Here is a 19,142-nt window from a genome sequence, read left to right as displayed (position 1 = left end):
CATGGCAAAGAATTTTGTCATAAATCGGAACCAATTTTGTCACGACTCAGAAAAAGTTTTGTCACGACCCAGAATAATTTTGTCACCACTCGGAACAAAAACACAAAAAAAGGTTGTCATGGGAAAAATAATTTCACGGAGAAAGATGATTTTGTCATGGCACAAAAAATAAAATATTTTTGTCATGAAAATTATAATAAAAATTTGTCACGAATGAAAGTAGTTTGGTCGTTGCAGGTGTGGGTAGCCGTACTAATTGGACGAGTAAGTTGTGACGTTGAACTCGTTCAAAGTCTATTGGTAAAAATAGCTCAGCTTACCCACGTAGAGGAAGTTCATGTATCTATAAAAGAAAGTATAGGCACTGTGTGCCTATACTTTTGCTGATTCAACCGGAAACATTTTCCGGAGCTTGTAGTCGATCTCATATATATGTACGGTATCTACAGTCATCTCAAAACCCGTCAGAATTTAATCGAACAACAACAACAGCAACTGACACCATCTGCAACCGATAAGGTAATTTTAAAATTGATAACTCGGTGTAGTTTATGTTAGGGAAGGTCTAAACGGTGTGTTTTGAACATACTTGGAGTACGGAAAAGGCGTTGAATTCAAGACCACCTACGGTTGCCAACTTATGATGCTAGCCGTCTACTTTAATACCTTGTAGCAGCAGTCACACAAAAATACATAATCATAACTTCTTGAAACTTCGAATTAGATTTTGACAGGGGTAAGAAAATGCTATACGCTCTGGCCGTTGTTTTGAACTGATCTACTCCATGGAACAGAAGCGAGGACACTAATGCAAAATACTTAAAATGTTGTCTTCTGTGTCCCCAGATCCTTTAGTGGCCTTTTAAAGGCATATTTGGGGAAGCTAATACAGGATGAGCCTTTCGCATCCATTAGCTGAAAATTTAAGTTGCAGAATGTTTCAGGAAACGGAATATCATTCCCTGAATTTACAAGCTGTTGTTGAATTTTTATCTTCGAAAACGAAAGGAATTAGTTTTTAAAAATGCTACGATAGTTTGAGCTGAAATTTTGCTGAAGAAAACTTTGGATTTTGTTTAAAACTAAGCCCTAATTTCTAAGGCTATTAAGATATTGGGTGTGGACGTAGCGAGGGATTAGAACCTCGTTTCCATGGTCCCCTCTCTTGGGAAGAAAGCACTGGGAAGAAAGAGGAGTCGAGAGGACACTAGGAACGAGCTGAGGTAGACACCAGGGGAGCCATAATATGCTGCCGGTACTCCTGCCCTACAAACTGGATCCGTTCATTCAAAGGACCATTGGCCCTTTGCTTTGGCACTAGCTGGCCCTGACCCTTGCCACAGCAGAAGTCAGACTCCCCTTGTTGTACCATTAGCAAGAGAGAGCCCAGGATCTTGACTCACTCTGCTACTGTAATTTCAAGGATGATTTGATTTTGGGAATATCACGGCAGTTTCTATTTATGCAAAAATATCGACAACAAGAGAAGAACAAAATGAAACAAAAAAACAAAAGCACTTTCGCAACGTGAGCCAACAGTATTGGTCCCAAAGATATGCGGCGTTATTTGTTGCCAACTAGTACTTAGTATAAGTATCACGAAAAAACTACATTTGTTTACATGCTCTACAGATTTTTTCAAGTCACAAAAATGTAAACCGTGTTTGTGAGTATTAGTGAACACTTTCAGGCCACGACTATTAACTTAAAATATTATTTTCAGATATTTTAGTCTCTGTAAGTTATGTTTGTAACTTGATCATCTTCCCCGACGAAGCTCACTTTGTCTAGAGTTTGTGATAATTTTTGATGCGGAAATACTAAGTTTCATGTTCGATTTTGATTGGTTTTTTTTTTGTCCTCTAGCTGGTAAGCTTATTATGTGATGGCTGCGGAGGCTTTAGGATTAGTGCAGCACTACGACGCTGAGGTATGATGTATGAAAAAGTGTTATAAACCAGACTGCGTGACATGTTAAAAAAATTAAAAGTAAATAGTTTTCTGTGTATTATTAAAGCTTATATATTTTTAATTCCTCGTTTGTACATATTCTTTTAATCCTCCTTACGTTTTAGGTGATGCAAATTAGTTTAGATGAGTAATTTACTTTATGCACAGACCGGCCGTCCTCTCGTATTCGGAATGCTACTGATCTGTTGAATCTTCCCTTATACGGGACCTCAGGGACATTAATGAATTAATAAGCAAAAGCCTCTCAGTACTATGACTGAATATCTGCTGACTGCATCCCCGTGCGCAGATGTTAGGGAGTTTTTCCACAGTATTGATTGAGATTTGGATTTAGATAATTTATGCAAATGTAGTTCCCAGTTACTGTACCTTTCAATAACATGGAGACAGTGAAGTTCAAGATTCAGCCAACCATTGCGCTTTTGCTGCCATCAATCACTGCAGTGGACCTCTAAGAAAACAAAAACGTTTGGCTCAACGGAGTCAAAACGTCATGTTCGTGTGCTGTGGTTGGCGGATTTCGATCAATTTTGTCAGTTTTTGTGTTTTTGTGGTCGGCTGGTTTATTGTTGTAATTTTGATTGACAGTAGTAAAACATGCAAAGCGTTAGTTGGAGTTGAAGTTCAAAGAATGTTATTGAAAGGTGCAGTAATGTAATTATTTATTCTTGACTAGCTTTTATTCTTTTTGGGGGGAGTTTTTAACATAAGGCCCACCTCCTTATAATTTGTAATTTGATTTTTTGTTAATGCTTTGAATAAGAGTATAATATGTTATGTTTTGTATGATTTGAAAGGAGTTTGATAATTATTTCACAGAATGAAAGGCAATTTTTAGCAAGACTGCAATCATTGAGTGCTGGAGTAAATCATTATGAAGACCCACATTTACAGGAAAAAGCTCGTAGTCTTATGCCAGTATCTGAACTGGAACAGAGGGCAAAGGAAAGAAGTGAAAAAAGTAAAGAAAATGGGCAGGATGGAGTGGACGAAAGGGACTGTTTGCTGTTAGAGGTCCTTGAATGGTTTGGTCTGTAAAAATTGTACAAGTTTTTTTCCCACTCCAGAAACTGTGAAAAGACTAGTATGAGTATGGGATTATGGAATTGTTTGGGTGGACATTGCTCTGATGAAAAAGTGCATTTTTTGGTGTTTTCTTTGGGTAGCATAGCTCTTGTTATAGCTCTTGTTAAATAGTTTTCACCTAAAACTGTATTTCCTATCATTTCCTTCCGTCTTCCCAAACGATCCCATAATCCCTCACTGATGTACCAGTCTCCCTATAGTTTCTGGGCTGGGTAATTACTTTGTCTAGTTAATGCACTTTACTGAATGTTAAGCTATAGCAAGGGAAGGGGGAGTGAATTTTGAACCTACCTAACCTACCTATGGTTTTTCAAATTATGCCCTTGGTTAATTGCTGGGCATCTACCAGTCTTCATAGCATAGCAGTTGAGTGTACGTGCAAGTTTTCAGGAAATGTCTCTTATAATTATTTCTTTTAGAAAATGCCTCTGCATGCGCTGGACCGTGTCAAGTTCTGTCATACTCTGCAAAAATATATATGTTGTAGGTTAAAATGAATCCCAGGTTAAAATGATTTCAACCTAGGTTGATTTGTATTTTCCTTTGTTTAAGATGTAAATTACCCAACCTTAACAAAGGAAAATACAAATCAACCTAGGTTAATTGGAAATTTCAATCAGTACCCTTAACTTCTATGGTTTATCCAATAGTTCTAGGAAGCCTATAGTTAATAAGCCCCCGGCTTCTATATAGGCTTCCTAGCCTTTAACACATTTATTATTGTAAATAGTCAAGTATGAATATTGTAATAGTAAGAATATTGTGTGTCGTCTATAATGTATTTATGTTGTATTTTTTTGTTAATGGCAAATAAATTGAATTGAATTGAATTGAAATCATTTTAACCTGGGATTCATTTTAACCTACAACATATATACCGTAGAATTCTGAAAGTAATGGACCCCATTACTTTCAGGTTTAGCAGGTTTAAGGAGCCATAATATTCCGGTTACCTTACTTTCAGGTAGCTGTTACTTTCGGATAGTTAGAAAACGTCTGTAATTCATCAATCATTTTAAAAAAGATGACATGTAACGTGATCTGAAAAGGTAACACAGTTTACATGTGGGTCAAGGTTCAAGGTTCATTTATTTCACACTATTTACACAACATTAACATAAAAAGTAAAGTATTACAACAGATAATTACAAGATAAAAATAAATACAGTACAAATTATAAAATTTGTGTGGTGGTCAAAGTAGCAAAGGCTTTCTAGTTGACCACCACCTACTTTAAAGTAAACAAGGAAATGACACTGAGCTTTATTGAATATTAGAAGATGTAGGAGATGTTTATAGAGCCTAGGATTAATGTACAGGAGAGAATTATATTTGTGTAAATTAACCTGCGATTATCCTCTCCCTACCTACAACTCATCCTAGATTGCAGGTTAGTTATCTATGTAACTAACCACGCCCAAAGTGTTCATATATATTATTTTTTAGGGGACTGTTACTTAGTAAACAGTTTTTTGTGGTACCCCTCCAAAGTCTTTAATTTTTTGGTTTGGACCCTCTGCCCCTGAAAATTTAATTTAGCTAATCATAACTTAAAACCTCCATTATGCTCCCTCTCTTAAAGCCCCTCGTTTGACAAAAGATCAGATTTTTTAATAAGCCCCACATCTCTCTTAAATCCCCCCTTTCCACTTAAGAAAACAGAAAAGGCATACTTCAAAACTCATGATTTGAAATAAGCTCCCCCTACCCCTTCTCTATTATCCCTCCTTTTCAAGGCTTTAAAATTAATAATCTTCCCTCCCCTGGAGAGGCTTAATATAGCTATTATAGTACTTGCCAAATATTTAGCAAATTGACAGCCGTTTTCTATGGTCTATAGTCTTATAGACCATAAAATGGCATCGTAAGATCTTTAAAACTCAAGTGGAACCACAAGCCACAGGCAAGTGGTTTCGCGATGGTTTCACTGTCAAGTTTTGAACATTTTATGACCCCATTTTATGGTCGATAAGAGTATAGACCATTGATAGAAAACTGCTGTTGCTTTGTTTTTTACTTTATTGTCCGTTAAGAAACATGCATGTTACTTCTGACATCATTTTTATTGTCTGTACTCTTAGTTGTAGAGAATAGCTGTGAGCCAATCAGCATGCAGGAATTTTGACAGTTATTGTTAAATTTTTTTTGGAACCCCATGACAGAAAAAGAAAAGATTTAGAAGATTATCTGCTATCATCTGAAGCCTGAGAGTGATTTCTTGACTTCCTGCATACTAAAGATTAGTTATTTATTTTATTTAAATATTTATTTATTTTTCTTCTTCTTTTTCATTACTTCTTCATTTATTTTACTTCCCTATGTTTGTTTCTTTCTATGTACGCTCGCTAACTAAGATTAATTTAAATGCAGATATCCTTTTGTTAAGTATGAGATCAGGTGTGCAAACACTTTTTAACCCCATGGGTTTTTGTTTTCACACCTCTCACATTCCTTTCTCCCTAAAAATTCCTGTTCTTTGTGTTTAATTAGTAAGTGGAAATAGAGAAACTTGAAACTTGAAACTAGTTCCATGGTAGTATGTGGAGTTAAACCCTGGGAACAGCAAATTAATGCAACAAATATTAACAGGCACATCACTGTGTTTTGTAAAGATCAGTAATTGAAAGTAATTCTTGACTAGTACATGTAGAAACAAGGTTATATTATGCAGACATTTGAGATCACAACCTTGTCTATAAAGAAAGTAAATAAATATTTCATTAGATTAGAGCGGTTTGCATTACTACGCTTTGTAATTGGTTAACAAAACTCGCGCCACTTCCTCAACCAATGGGAATCCAAACCAAATCCAATAGTGTTTTGGCCGCACGCGTTTTCTCGTGTTTGGCGCCAGTTACATATATTTGCTTTGAATTCTGATTGGTTCGTTGTGTTGTTTACATATGTTGTGATTGGCCAGGTCAAGAGTAATTACTTTGGCTTTGGTTTTACAACACTCAGTTGGAAACCGCTTTAAAATGTGAAATACCTTTGCAATTAATTTTCAGGATCATTTTTTCACTGGTTGGATAAACCAGTCTGCTCAGAATGTGGTGCTAAAACAGAATCTAATGGGCTTGCGCAGCCAACGGATGAAGACAGAAGATGGGAGGCTGGGAGAGTGGAAGCTTTTAAATGTCCAAACTGTGGTAAAGATGAGAGATTCCCGAGATACAACCATCCAGGAAAACTACTTGGTAGGTACCCTTGGCCCCTGTTGATAGCAGTTCCTTTTAAGGACAGTGCCTACCGATACCAAAGTATTTTTGTGCAGCTTATGACTATGCGGGAAAAGCAAATCTTAGCAAGGCCTATTGAAATCCAAAAAGAAAATTGGGGGTAACCACACATTTTTCAGAGATAATTAAGCAATAATATCTCTAAAAAGCGCCAAAATATAAAGCAATGTATGGGATTTTTTCCTAAATTAAAGCTTAATAATTATTATATATTATTATATATAATCTTTGAAAATTGCATGGTTACCACCAATTTTCTTTTGAGATACCAAAACCATTTGCTAAGTTCTGCTTTCTCTGCATAGTTTTAAACCGCGCAAAAATATTCCTGTGTTAGTAGGCATCACCCATAGGAAACCCGAGTATCTCGCGATGCGCAGAACGTATGCGCAATAACAAAAGAAGGCACCGTCCTTAATTAGCTCCTAGAAGGGTTACTCTGTATAAATAAAGGTGTTTTATCTTATCTTATGGGCCCAGTTGTTCAAAGCGCGATAAAGCTAATCCTGGATTAACAAGAACTTTGGTTCAAGTTTAATTGCACAACAATAAATATTTTTCAAGCATATGTTTCTCCCTTAGTTTTCACCTTGACTTTTCTTCACCACTAACTTAACATAATTTTAGAGTTTAAAAACAATTTTAATGAGTGAGCTGAAAATCTGGGATAACTTTTAATCGTGGATTAACGTTAATTGGCTTTCAAACAACTGGGTCATGGTCAAGATTGGAACTTAACGATTGTAGGGCTCAGTGAAAAACTGACGTACAGCGCTGTATGTCACATTTCAGATTGCCTTTTGTTGTCTCAGATTCACCAGAGGGTTTTTAGCACGTGGCTTTGAATTCCTCTGGGAAACATTGCTCCTGTGTTTAATCTGCTGCTCTATGCTTAGTTTGTGATTAAAATAGATTCATAATCGTGGGCTTTTATTGCAAACGAAACGCAAACCAGCTGATAAAGCATTGGAGCAATATTTCCTCGGGGAATTCAGGGACACATGCAAAAACTCCTGCCCAGTAAATCTGAGCAAAAACAACAAAAAGCTATCTGAAATGCACATATGTTGGTTTTGCACTGAGCCTGTCAATTTAAGCCCCTCTGCCATCATGCACTAAAGATATTCTCCTAACTGTTTTCCACGTACTAGTTGAGAGAATTTGTTTTTAAAAAACATCACGCATGTTGATATTTCACAATGATTTCCTTTTTTCTCATGATCTCTTAAAAAATTACAGGCAATATATCAGGCATTTAATAATAATAATTTAATAATTTATTAACTTATATAGCGCCCTTTAACATTAGAATGATCAAAGGCGCTTTACAATCCAAGAAAAACTAATATTTACAATAGATATTACAATAATAGATATTACAATAGATAATAGATATTACAATAAAAATGCTATTTGCCTTAGATCATTACAATAACAGTACTAAAATAAATAATAATAACAAATAAATAATGAATAAATGGATGAATGAATAAAAAAGTAAATAAATAAAATACAAAACTCCTATAACATGGTAATGCGAAACTAAAACGCTAGCTTAAAAAGATAAGTCTTAAGAGATTTCTTAAATAGCGCTAGCGAATCAATCGTGCGGATGTGCGCAGGCAAGCTGTTCCACAGCGCAGGCGCAGAGGCATGAAACGAGCGGGCACCTAAAGTCGTGCGCATAACCCCTTTTGGACGTTCTAAAAATATTGTATCATTATTGCGTAATGAATACCTAGACGATGATCTAATACAGATCAGGTTACTTAAATAACTAGGAGCCATGCCATGAATCGCCTTAAAAGTAATCATCAAGATCTTGAATTGAATACGATAGTTTACTGGCAGCCAATGAAGGTTGTAAAGTACAGGTTTAATATGATTGAATTTCATTGTGTTCGTTATAAGCCTGGCTGCCATATTCTGTACATATTTACTGCCATATTTACAGTGTAATTGTCCCATGGTCAAATGGCACATGATAGTCAATGATAGTTGTGCATTTGTTTGACTACCAACTATCATGCGCTATCATCAACTATCATTCACATTGAGCATGTTCCTATTCTTCACATGTGATAGTCGATGATAATTTTTTGGTCAGCTGATTTCTCTACCAGAACTCTCTAGATTCATTTTCCAATAATTGGAATTCATCCAACAACTGAAGGAAAACAAAGCAGGCTGCCACCCTCTTTCACCACCAAAAATTCATCCATGCAAAGTTTTGTAACTTAATGCGACGCCATGTTTGTGATGTTTACACTTGGCAGGTGCCTGACACTAGGGGCTTATGGTAAGCTGTCTTTGGCTCAGCGTGAGTTTCTTTGGGTCGTTTGACCACCCACTTGTTAGTTGGTAATAGTTGATTATAGTTAAATTGACAATCATCAACCGTCATTGTTTATCATGTGCTGTTTGACCAGGGCTTAACAGATGGAGCATGGGGGCCTGAAAAACATGGGTTTACTCTTTTAGGAATAAAATTAAGTCAATTAGCAGGCATGTCATGCATACTGATACCCTGTAAACAGGATGTGATTATTCAGGAGAAGACTAGGACATGATGATATCAATCAATCAATCAATCAATCAATCAATCAATCAATTTATCAAGAACTTTATAATTTTCAACACGATAACAGAAATCAGCAGAGCAGGTGGGGTCGTGGTAAAACAAATGAGAATTACTAAAACAATACGAATTACTAAAATCTGAGAAGTTGGCTACGATTAAGATTAAGTAAATACACATTTTGCTTACTACAATAGTTCCTCCCCTCCCCCCCCCCCCCTCTGGAGATTAGGGCCAGGATGCAGACTTACTAAGCATCTGAATAATTAACTTCTTACACTTTATCATAAATGCTTTATTCTTGTGTCTGTAGAGACCCGCTGTGGCAGATGCGGTGAAACTGCTAACTGCAAAGCCTTGGTTTTGAGGTCGATGGGGTTTGAGGTGCGACATGTCACAGACTGGACTGATCACGTGTGGGTCGAAGTTTATTCGGACTCACAACAGAGGTGGATTCACTGTGATGGAGGATATGATGGCAACCTTCATTATGAACGTTGGTGGGGAAAGAAATTAACTTATATCATTGCTTTCTCTAATGAAGAGGTATGTTAACATTACTCAGTTTTGAAGCCTCCAACAAGATATTATGATTGACAGTGATGAATGCCGTACTTAGATTCAGTAGGACCATCAGAGTGACATGCTGCGAGTTCATTTTTAAGAGAACGTTGTTCATCACTTCCAGCAAGGCCGTTTCAGTGCTGCGATGTTCGTGATAGTAGTTTTTAGTAGTTTTTTGTTGTTATTCACATTTTCAAAGTTTCATAGAGGCCTATGAATATTTATATTGTCTATTTGTAAAGTGCTTTTGATCGGTCATTTTTATGTTAAAAGGTGCTCAATAGTGAGTTTATAAATTATTATTATTATTATTATTATTATTATTAATTATTATTATTATTATTATTATTATTATTATTATTATTATTATTATTATTATTATTATTATTATTATTATTATTATGAAGCCTTCCATAAAATGTTAACTGAGGTTTTTTTTCTTTCTTCCTAATTGAAAGGCCCAGTGCAAATTTGGGGCAATTTCTATTTTAGAAAATCGCTTGCCCAAAACCCTTCAATTATGAGACAGGTCTCTAAATGTATGAAGAAATATTAGAGGGCTCGCCAACATTCATTGTACGATACACACATTCAAGAATTAAGTCTTTATCACCTGTGGGAAAAGAAGATCTTAGCAAGGGCTTTTGGAATCCAAACAGAAAATTGGGGGTTTTAACCATACAATTTTCCAATATAATATTGTGTTGCGCAAAATGTTTTTGCTGTGTTATCTCAGTCTATGAAATGTATGGTTAGTTTCCATAGCCCTTGCTAAGCTCTTCTTTTTTGGCACATTCATAAACTGTGCAAAAAAATTAAGAGCTCTGTATTATGAGGCGTAATGTCCTTGAAGTGAGGAAGGGAACAACTTCTTAAGATGGCTCGATTCGATTTTTTAATAGTGACACCTTCCAACTTTTAATATAAATTACAACGCACTAAAACATAATACAGGAGATTGATATCCACACTCTTGCAAGGGATAGATCATTAAAGTTTTGGCCGTCAGTCACACACACGTTTGGAAGTACTGTGACGCTCTGAATCAGCTATGCCAAGACTGTGTGTGACTGACGCCTACTGTGCTATTGTTATTTAGATAATACAGACCTACAGATTAGAATAATCGGCTTCGTTCTCCAAAGGCATTAGGGCATATTTGTCGGAAAAGCATGGTGTGTTGGAATTCACTCTAGTACGAAAATTCTTAACAATGGGCTTGCATAATGAGACAAACAAGCGACCAATAAAAATAGTTAGAAAAAGCCGAATAGTGAAAGCAAAATTTGAACAATTTGATTTTAATTTTTGACCACCTTACGTTATTTCAATTACCTTGAGACTGCGAGGTCTTTGAAAATAGTTATTTAACTATAGGATAACCGAGTTTAAAATAAATTCATCAACCACTTTTTTTATTATTTGCCTGTAAAAACATAGCCAAGTTTTCACAAAAAAGCAATTGAAAAGAGCCACCTTATTCAAGTTCATATTTTTCGAAATCAAATGAAGCGATTTTGTTCCACTTTTTAGGAAATGTGGTTCATGCATGTGTATAAAAATAACAGGCGTTCCAAATGCGCTTCCCGTAAGCCTGGCGAACAAATACTAGAGCGACTCAATTAGATTTGTTTCATGTTAACAGTCGAAAACTTCAGGCGAAAATTTCTCGAAATCGCTCTCATTTAAGAATTGGTTTAAACTCACTACACATCTAAACTACATATTAAGTACAGTACACAGTTCAGAAGAAAAACCTCTAGATTTCAAGAAAATCGACCATGAGTAAAAATGGCAATGATGTCATTGCGTTGCTATGGTATTAACTCTGATCTCGATAAAATACACTGCACCCGTAACTTTGATCTATCCCTAAGAAGAGTGTGGATATCAATCCCCTGTATTATGTTTTAGTGCATTGTGATTTATATTTAAAGTTGGAAGATGTCACCATTAAAAATCCAATCGAGCCACCTTAAGAAATGGCAACGTCAAAGGCAACAATGAATAATAATATTTATTTAGTAGGCCATGCATTTAATAGTACTTAAAACTTAATTGGTTTAATACAGATGGTGCAATAGCTGCATCCCTTAATTTGATCCCAAGTTTGAGCAGAAAGGCACAGCTTATACAGTCTGAACATTTGCCAAATACAGTGGAACCTCTCCTTACCAACGCCTCTCTATTATGGACAGTTCATTTGGTCCCTGGGAGACCGAAATCCTTGTAAAGCCTACTTCTCTAAAACAGACACCTCTATAATACAGATACTTAGTCCTGTCCCCTAATGGCGTCAAATGTAAATTATAACAAATTAATGTATTTATTTCGATTTTTTTTTTCAGGTAGTAGATGTCACATGGAGATATTCAGCAAAACAGAGTGAAACAGCCCAGAGAAGGTTATTGGTTCAAGAAGAATGGCTGATCAGACAGTTAGAGTTTTTTAATGTTCGGGTAAGTTTAAACTGGAAGAACTTTATGGTGTATTTAAGGGGGCTGGCTTGGCCATTCTCACCTTCAGTTAAATATCATCCATCAGAACGTAAACAACTAACAAGCAATATGTGTCTTTTTCTACGGCCTTTACCAATAAAATTGGCTTAGTTTTCAGAATAAATCCTGTTCAAGAAATTAGAACTTGATATCTACACTGTATATGTAAAAAATTGTGGTGATATTATGAAATTTTCAGGGATATTTTTTAGGAGGACATTTGAGTCAACAACTTGCCACGACTTAAATTTAAATTTAAATTTAAATTTAAATCTAAATTTGCATGCCATGCCCACAATGGTGTCAAATGAAGGAGGGGCTTGCCCTTTTACAGTAAAACTTATTATTTTTTATAGAGCACATGATGATCCATACTGCCATGATTTACTCAGATAGGGCACATACATTTGCATAATTATATATTAGGTGATGGCTATAACCAGTTTTTTTTTTGTAGCGCCAACAGAGTCTTTCTTGTAAGCGGCGTAAAGTCTTGCGGGAGCGTTCAGCTAGGGAGCTTGCTGAATTCTTTTCAGTTTATGAAGGAAAACTTTTGGGGACTGCTCCATGGAGACGAATGATCGGAACGCCTGAATCACTGGTAAAGATTGTAAATTAATTATACAGTCGAACCTCCCTTTGCGACCACCTCTCGTAAGCGACCACCTCTCATAAGCGACCACTTTTCCAAAATACCAAAAGTTTTCAAGTCAAATCACTATAGATGGAACCTCTCGTAAGCGACCACCTCCCGTAAGCGACCACTCTTAGAAATGATTGTTTAAAATTCTAAAAAATAAATTGTTTTTAAAAATTCTAAAAAATAAATTGTTTTTAACCTCCCGTAGGCGGCCACTTGACACGGCACAATCTGCTGTTTCTCTCACGCGTGGAAATTGACTGTAACATATTGGCCCCCATCATTACAGCGGATGCCATATTACTAACAATCCCACAGCCGGAGCTACCGGAAGTGTCTCCCGACATTGAAACAAATGATAACATATACATGCACTATGGTACACTGAAATAAACGTTAATCAGGTTGAATCCCTTATAGGAAAAAAGCTCTCTTATCTGGTAAATAGCATGCATGTACATGCACGACCGGTGATGACTCTCTCAACCTTGTATTATTCGACAGCAAAATTGTGGCGATAAAGAACGTCAACTGGATTATGTAACAAACAAGCAAACACCAAAGTTGTTGATGTGTTACGCTTGAAATGTAACATTGCAAAAATGCCGTTTACTGTTTGGTCCTAAGTCAGGCAGTCAAAAGCCGTTAGGAGTCTGCAATTACCATCATGTAAATTACCCGGAATTTAGACCTCCCCCCCCCCCCCTTTGTGGTTTGACACCTCCCGTAAGCGACCACATATCCTTGACATTATGGGTGGTCGCTTACGGGAGGTTCGACTGTAATAAATAAATGATAAGAACACATGGGGAGTATTGCCTTGATTTGATGTACAGCAATCAGTGAGTAGAATTTCAACTTCTTGTAGTTCTACACTACCCCACGATATTGCTATTGGCTTGATTAAAATTTGGTGAGTGCATTGTCCATTGGGGGGTGGGGAAGGGGGGTATGTTGGGTATCCTGTGATAGACTAGTATCCATCCGGGGGAATATGCTGGGTATCCTGTGACAGACCAACATCCCATCTAGGGGAGATATGTTGGGTATCCTGTGACAGACTAACATCCCATCCATAGGGGGATATGCTGGGTATCCTGTGACAGACTGACATCCCATTCAGGTGAAAATGTTGGTTATCCTGTGATGGATTAGCATCCCATCCAGGAAGGATTTGCTGGGCCTACTGTGATGGACCAGCATTCCATCCAGGGAGGATTGGTTTTATATCTCTTGCTTGCTTCATGTCACAAACATTGGCTAGATCTCCTGCAATACTAGTGGACTGATTGATTGTATGCACAAACTGACTTTGTTTGGTTTAATTTTATCTTTCAGCATGAGCCATATACTTTTGTGCCCACCGAAGAGGAAATTAACACCAAAAGGTAATCATATAATATAGTTTGTCCACTCAATACATTAATAAGATGATAACACCACAATTGCCCATGCAGATGATTTGCAATACTTTGGCGACCAACAGTAAATTAAATACTTGTTTCTGTTACTGTGGATCTTTTTAGATTAAGAGTGCGCTATTGTTGTGCAAGTGACAAATACTTCCGAGGCTCCGACATGGAGGCATCACTGGCGGGTTGGAAATCTGGAGCGGCAGCAGTAAACTCTGTGTTTAGGAAATACGAGCATGACTGGTCACTGGTGAGTGTAGTAATGTTTACCACAGGCATCCCAAAAAATTTCAACTTGAATTTAAGTACCGGTCAAGGTAAATGCAGTCAACTGTCACCTTGCGGACGCCCCGCTATTATGGTCACCCCAATCATACGGACAGCAACTAAATTCACGGCAAAAATAAATAAAATTACAGATGTTTGACTGAAAAAAATTCCCACTTTTATGTTAACTCACAATCCCGAGGATGTCCGCAATAAAGGAAGTTGACTGTAAATGGTACTGTAAAATTTTGACTATAAGCCTTGGGCTTATATTCATTCAATGGACTATTAAAAGGGGCTTATTTTCAGAATGAGGGGCGACTTGTTATTGGAGGGAATTTTGTGTTTCAAAAATTGGTTGGGTTCCAGAATAAAACAGCTTGAAATGCTTAGCTAATGGCTTAACCCTTAAACCCTTAATATCAATGAACAAATTCTCCTATCTTATCCTGATACTTTTCCTATAAAAGCACTGGGGAGACGTTATTGAAATATCAAGAAAATTCACCTAGGGTGATCATATCCTTAATTCTCATGACCCCACAGGTTGAATAAGCATTCATATTACAAGGAGAGATTTGAAGCTGATCACAGTTATTGCTTAAACGGTTAAAAGATCTAACCATAACAGCCTGACTGAGCTTATTTTCCAGACGAATATTCGATTTCATCAGGGGTGTTGATAAGGCAATTCTGCCACAGTAAACAGATTCAAGAGCCAACATTTTTGCACTGGCCCTTTGTCAGAGCAAATCTGATTTAATCTGACAAACGGCTTGACCAAATATTTGTTGTCACTCCCCCATTGAGACAGCGTCACAATTTCTTTGGAATGTAAGGCTGACCCCTTGTCTTCAATAACAAACCCTTCTTGAATTTAATAAATACGGATTTTAGCACCTGAGATTTGTAGGGCTTGCCTATGTATGTACACATCATTATGCAGGGCTGTCAACTATCCGGGAGACTCCAGATTTTGAATCGCATCTCCCAGTCTCCAGATTTATGTCTGTAATCTCCAGATTTTGAACCGTGGCTTTCCGTCTCAAGATTTATGTCTTTAGTCTGCGGGATAATTGACGACGTTTGCTATTAGTCGGAGGCTCAACTTTCCGAGAATGGTTAGCGTTGTTTCAGATAGTCTTTTATAGACGAATCCCCCCCCCCTCCCTCCCACTGAAGCTGTGAATTTAGGCTTGATGCCACGCCCCTGTAAGGCGCTTTGTTGTTTCTGGCTGGGAAGTCAAATTCTCCATATTTAAAGACGTGGGAGGTTGACAGCCCTGTTATGGTTCTTGAAAATGACTAGGGTTGCATGTGTGAGCATCACTTCTTCCCCCTTTCATGTTTACTAGTTGTTGAAGTTTTTATCATAAATTTTGTTACTCTGCAGTTGTTGGACTACCTCCTTGATATAGGAGTTCAAGAAGATGACCTGACAGTCTTGCAGAAAGGAAATGTATGTAAAACCATCACACACTAAACTGTTATTTGCTTGGTGAAGTAGGAAGCATGTCAATGTTCATGAACAGAGTGGAGGGAACGCTTCTGTGATCCAACAAAATATTGAAGGTTAACTCCCTTTTATCCCTCATAAGTTCTCTCCCTATTTTCCATTCTTTTGACCCCTTGAGTCCACCTAACATTAAAGGCTCACCAGTCTGATAACAACAACAACAACAAAAATACAGTAGACTACTGCCCCTGTGGAGAGGGGGTGTCCAGGTGGTACTGTTGCCATGGTTACGTATTATGTCAAGGAAACAACCATAACTTGCTCACCGATAATTGAGCATATGTTTGATATCATCATTAATAATAATTATTAAAGAGTGGTAGTATTGATCCATCAAAGGATAAGTGCTGGAAAGGGGTGGATTTATGCTTTACAAACTGTATTGAAAAATTCAATTACACCTTTCATAAGGCTTTTTGTTCATCACTGGCAAATTAAAGGGGGGATTCTTCCCAAACCAAAATTATTTGTGTGGTGTTGAATTCTCAGTGTAAAGTTGTTACTGAGATTTAAGAAAAAATTCACCAGGCTTACCTAGCACGCCTTCAGCACTGTCCATCAGGCTTGGTTGCATGGCAGATGGAGTTCACTTCCTGCAATCTTGTGATTGACAACGTTGCCATAACAACCAAGACCACCACAACAGAAACTGGACGAGTGGATTGGAAACTAGAGGGAGACCATGACGTTACAGAGATACTGGATTTGAGCAATAGTATGTCACATGACAGTGATAGTCCAATAACAAGTTTGTCTTAACGCACATTAAAAAAACTGTGTTTGGTGTAAATAATTAGAGGTGTTGATGAAGTGTGTGTTTTAAAACTTCGGTGCTGTTTCAGCTGTTTTAGGATAGAGCAGTCGCTCGTTGACTTTCAAAAATAGTTTCTTATATAGTTTGGTGTTCCTTTACCACTTTCGCTAGTTTTGTGAATTGATTAAAAGCCAAGCAAAGACCAATGGTGACTCCAGCTCGCACGCGTTTTCCCGCGCTTGACGCCGGTCATTCTGATTGGTTCATTGTGTTGTTTACGTCTGTTGTGATTGGCCAGAGTTTATTACCTAGGTTTTGGTTTTACGTCACTCATTGAAAATGAAGCTATATCATCAGTACGATTTCAACATGCTTTGAACTAATTTCATTAAGAAGTGCAGCATCAGTGTTTTATCGGGTTTAAAACCACGAGGCGCAGCCGAGTTGTTTTAGACCTGATAAAACACGTGCTGCAAGTTTTTTGAACGGTTTGAAAAACTTTCCTGGAAAAGCGTGTGTCAATAGAGTTCATAACAATTACGCTTTGCGAACGTTAGAAATTAGCATACGAGAAAAACACCGCAAATTAATGAGGAGTGTTTTATCAGCTGAAATAACACCGCATACTAATAAGGAGGAGGTTTATCGATAAAAAGTCACTGCACGTGATGTATTATCGACCATTTGATAGGTCAATGGGCTTATGAATTATTAATGTATTTTTTGAATAATAAAGTATGGAGTTTTGCGGAAATTTGGCCGTACTCATGGCTGAGCAAAACTGTGAAACTACTATTAATTTTACTACAAAGATCATTGTCTTTTATAAATTTTAAAGCGTAAAATTTACATCAATAATTTTTATATTTGTGTTTATTTTACAGCTCAAGACTCAGTAACAACTTCAGCTCTGAGTGGTTGCAAGATCCTCAAACTCACGGCTACTCTGGGTGGCGGGGAAGGAGATGTTGCCTGGCAACAAGCACAGCTGTTCACTCAACCAATCCACAGCGAGAATGATTTTACCTTTGACGTCACTGTCACTCTTCGTGATCCTTAAATACAACACAACGACTCGACACACGATGTAACATTGCAACCAATTTAAACAGGAAGTTCCGGTATAAACTGAAAGGGGCCTGGCCAGGCCTTTCTCACCTTCAGTTGTCAATCAACCATCAGAGCGTAAACAACTGACAAATAACATGTGCCTTTTTCTTCGGCTTTTACCGCGATACAATCGGCTTAGTTTTAAGAATAACCCTTGTTAAACATATTAGAACTTGATATCTTATATTGCTGTAGTGATGTTTGTGGCCTATTTTTCAGAGGACTTTTAAGTCAACAACTTGCCACGACTGAACAGCGTCTAAATTTGTATCTCACGCCCACAAAGGTGTGAAATGAAGGAGGGGCTTACCCTTTAATAGCGGAACTTCTTGTTTAACAAATTTCACCGTAAATTTTCTGATCAGTTGTTTAGAATTCCAAGTTTTAAATACATCCAAGTTTGTAAGTAAGGTCTCTACCTCCTTTTCAAATAAGGACTTTCTAAAAGAACGCGCCCTTAATCGTCAGCTTTAAGAATTTGTTTTCCCGTCTGTGTCAATAGATAGAGGTGTCTAACGGAAAACTGAGAAGGCTGGACTCCATATGCCAAATTTTGTAGAGACCTCCTGGAACGGCAACCTACTTTATACCCCGCCTAATGTACGAAAAATGAAAAGTAGACCTAGAAACAGACAGAAATGAAATCAATTTCATGCCAATCGATGTTTCGACGTATCCAACATAATTTTCAAGATTAAACGTTCGTTGAGTGGCATAGGTGTGTAAAGAGTTCGGTTTGAATTATTCCTGTGTTCGTGAAAATTTGAATACCTTCGTGCAAATCGAGTCTGATTGAACGTTCAATCGTACGCTCTTTTACGCTCTTCTCGGCATCTTAGAGACAACGCTGTCGAATTTATTTAGTTTATTTTTAATCTTGATGATGATGTTGGATACATCGACACGCCGATTAACATTTCTTAAGTTACATTTTTTTAATACTTCTTGTTTAATGTTTTAACAAGCAACTGACCATTCGATCAATTTCACACAGCTATAAATTTAAATTAAATTCGATATTTTATTTATGAATCAAGCTGAGGCCTGATAGATGTTCGAATCAATGAGATAACAAATGAATGAGAAATTAATAAAAAAAACAATGTAAAGAGTCTCTCTCGTCTAGTTTTGCATGCTCTCTCCTCAGTCGCTCACGGTCGCTCTACCCACCATACCTCGCGCCAAACATCACCCACCGCCTCGACAAGAAGAGATTTGAATGTGATGTTGACGTTTTCACGGCTGGAAAATGCGATAAATTTTGACTCAAGGTTTTATTTATTTTTTGTAACATCTCAATGATCCACTGTTGCATTTCGATACCAACTGAAATCTTTGGACATCTTAAAATAATCTTTTAATAACTTGTATCGATCTGTCTGTTCGAAAAATAACCACGATTTCCAATCTATAATGCCTGACAAGATGTCGTACAGTACTTTCCCCATTAATCAGATTATCCCACAAATGTTCACGAATGTGAACGTGTTGTTTTACCGGATGGTGT

At 37.1% G+C, this 19,142-nt stretch overlaps 1 protein-coding gene across 4 annotated transcripts; it reads left to right on the top strand.

The window, feature by feature from the left end:
• Positions 1–364: 364 nt before the first annotated feature.
• Positions 365–18,749, top strand: LOC146455077 (peptide-N(4)-(N-acetyl-beta-glucosaminyl)asparagine amidase-like). 4 transcript variants are annotated; one of them, XM_085094679.1, is made up of 12 exons: positions 365–519; positions 1,867–1,930; positions 2,791–3,001; positions 6,066–6,254; positions 9,188–9,420; positions 11,787–11,897; positions 12,394–12,537; positions 13,915–13,964; positions 14,103–14,238; positions 15,649–15,714; positions 16,300–16,486; positions 17,410–18,749. In XM_085094679.1, the coding sequence occupies exons 2-12, from the start codon at positions 1,886–1,888 to the stop codon at positions 17,583–17,585; spliced, it is 1,548 nt and encodes a 515-aa protein (XP_084950805.1). In that variant the 5' UTR covers positions 365–519; positions 1,867–1,885; the 3' UTR covers positions 17,586–18,749. The 4 variants fall into 4 exon arrangements, with proteins under 4 accessions (XP_084950805.1, XP_084950807.1, XP_084950806.1 ...); XM_085094681.1 differs by lacking the exon at positions 365–519 and adding an exon at positions 1,247–1,662; XM_085094680.1 differs by lacking the exon at positions 365–519 and adding an exon at positions 1,247–1,666.
• The last annotated feature ends 393 nt before the right edge of the window (positions 18,750–19,142 follow it).

This window comes from Pavona decussata, unplaced genomic scaffold, assembly GCF_977016875.1.
Source record: "Pavona decussata unplaced genomic scaffold, jaPavDecu1.1 SCAFFOLD_286, whole genome shotgun sequence".
NCBI classification, from domain to species: domain Eukaryota; kingdom Metazoa; phylum Cnidaria; class Anthozoa; order Scleractinia; family Agariciidae; genus Pavona; species Pavona decussata.
This window is presented reverse-complemented; position numbering and strand designations above follow the sequence as displayed.

Coding starts and splice junctions, on each gene's coding strand:
- LOC146455077 (XM_085094679.1), top strand. CDS start 1,886: ATGGCTGCGGAGGCTTTAGGATTAGTGCAGCACTACGACGCTGAG. Junction 1,931..2,790: donor TGCAGCACTACGACGCTGAG/GTATGATGTATG, acceptor ATTATTTCACAG/AATGAAAGGCAATTTTTAGC. Junction 11,898..12,393: donor TAGAGTTTTTTAATGTTCGG/GTAAGTTTAAAC, acceptor TTTTTTTTGTAG/CGCCAACAGAGTCTTTCTTG.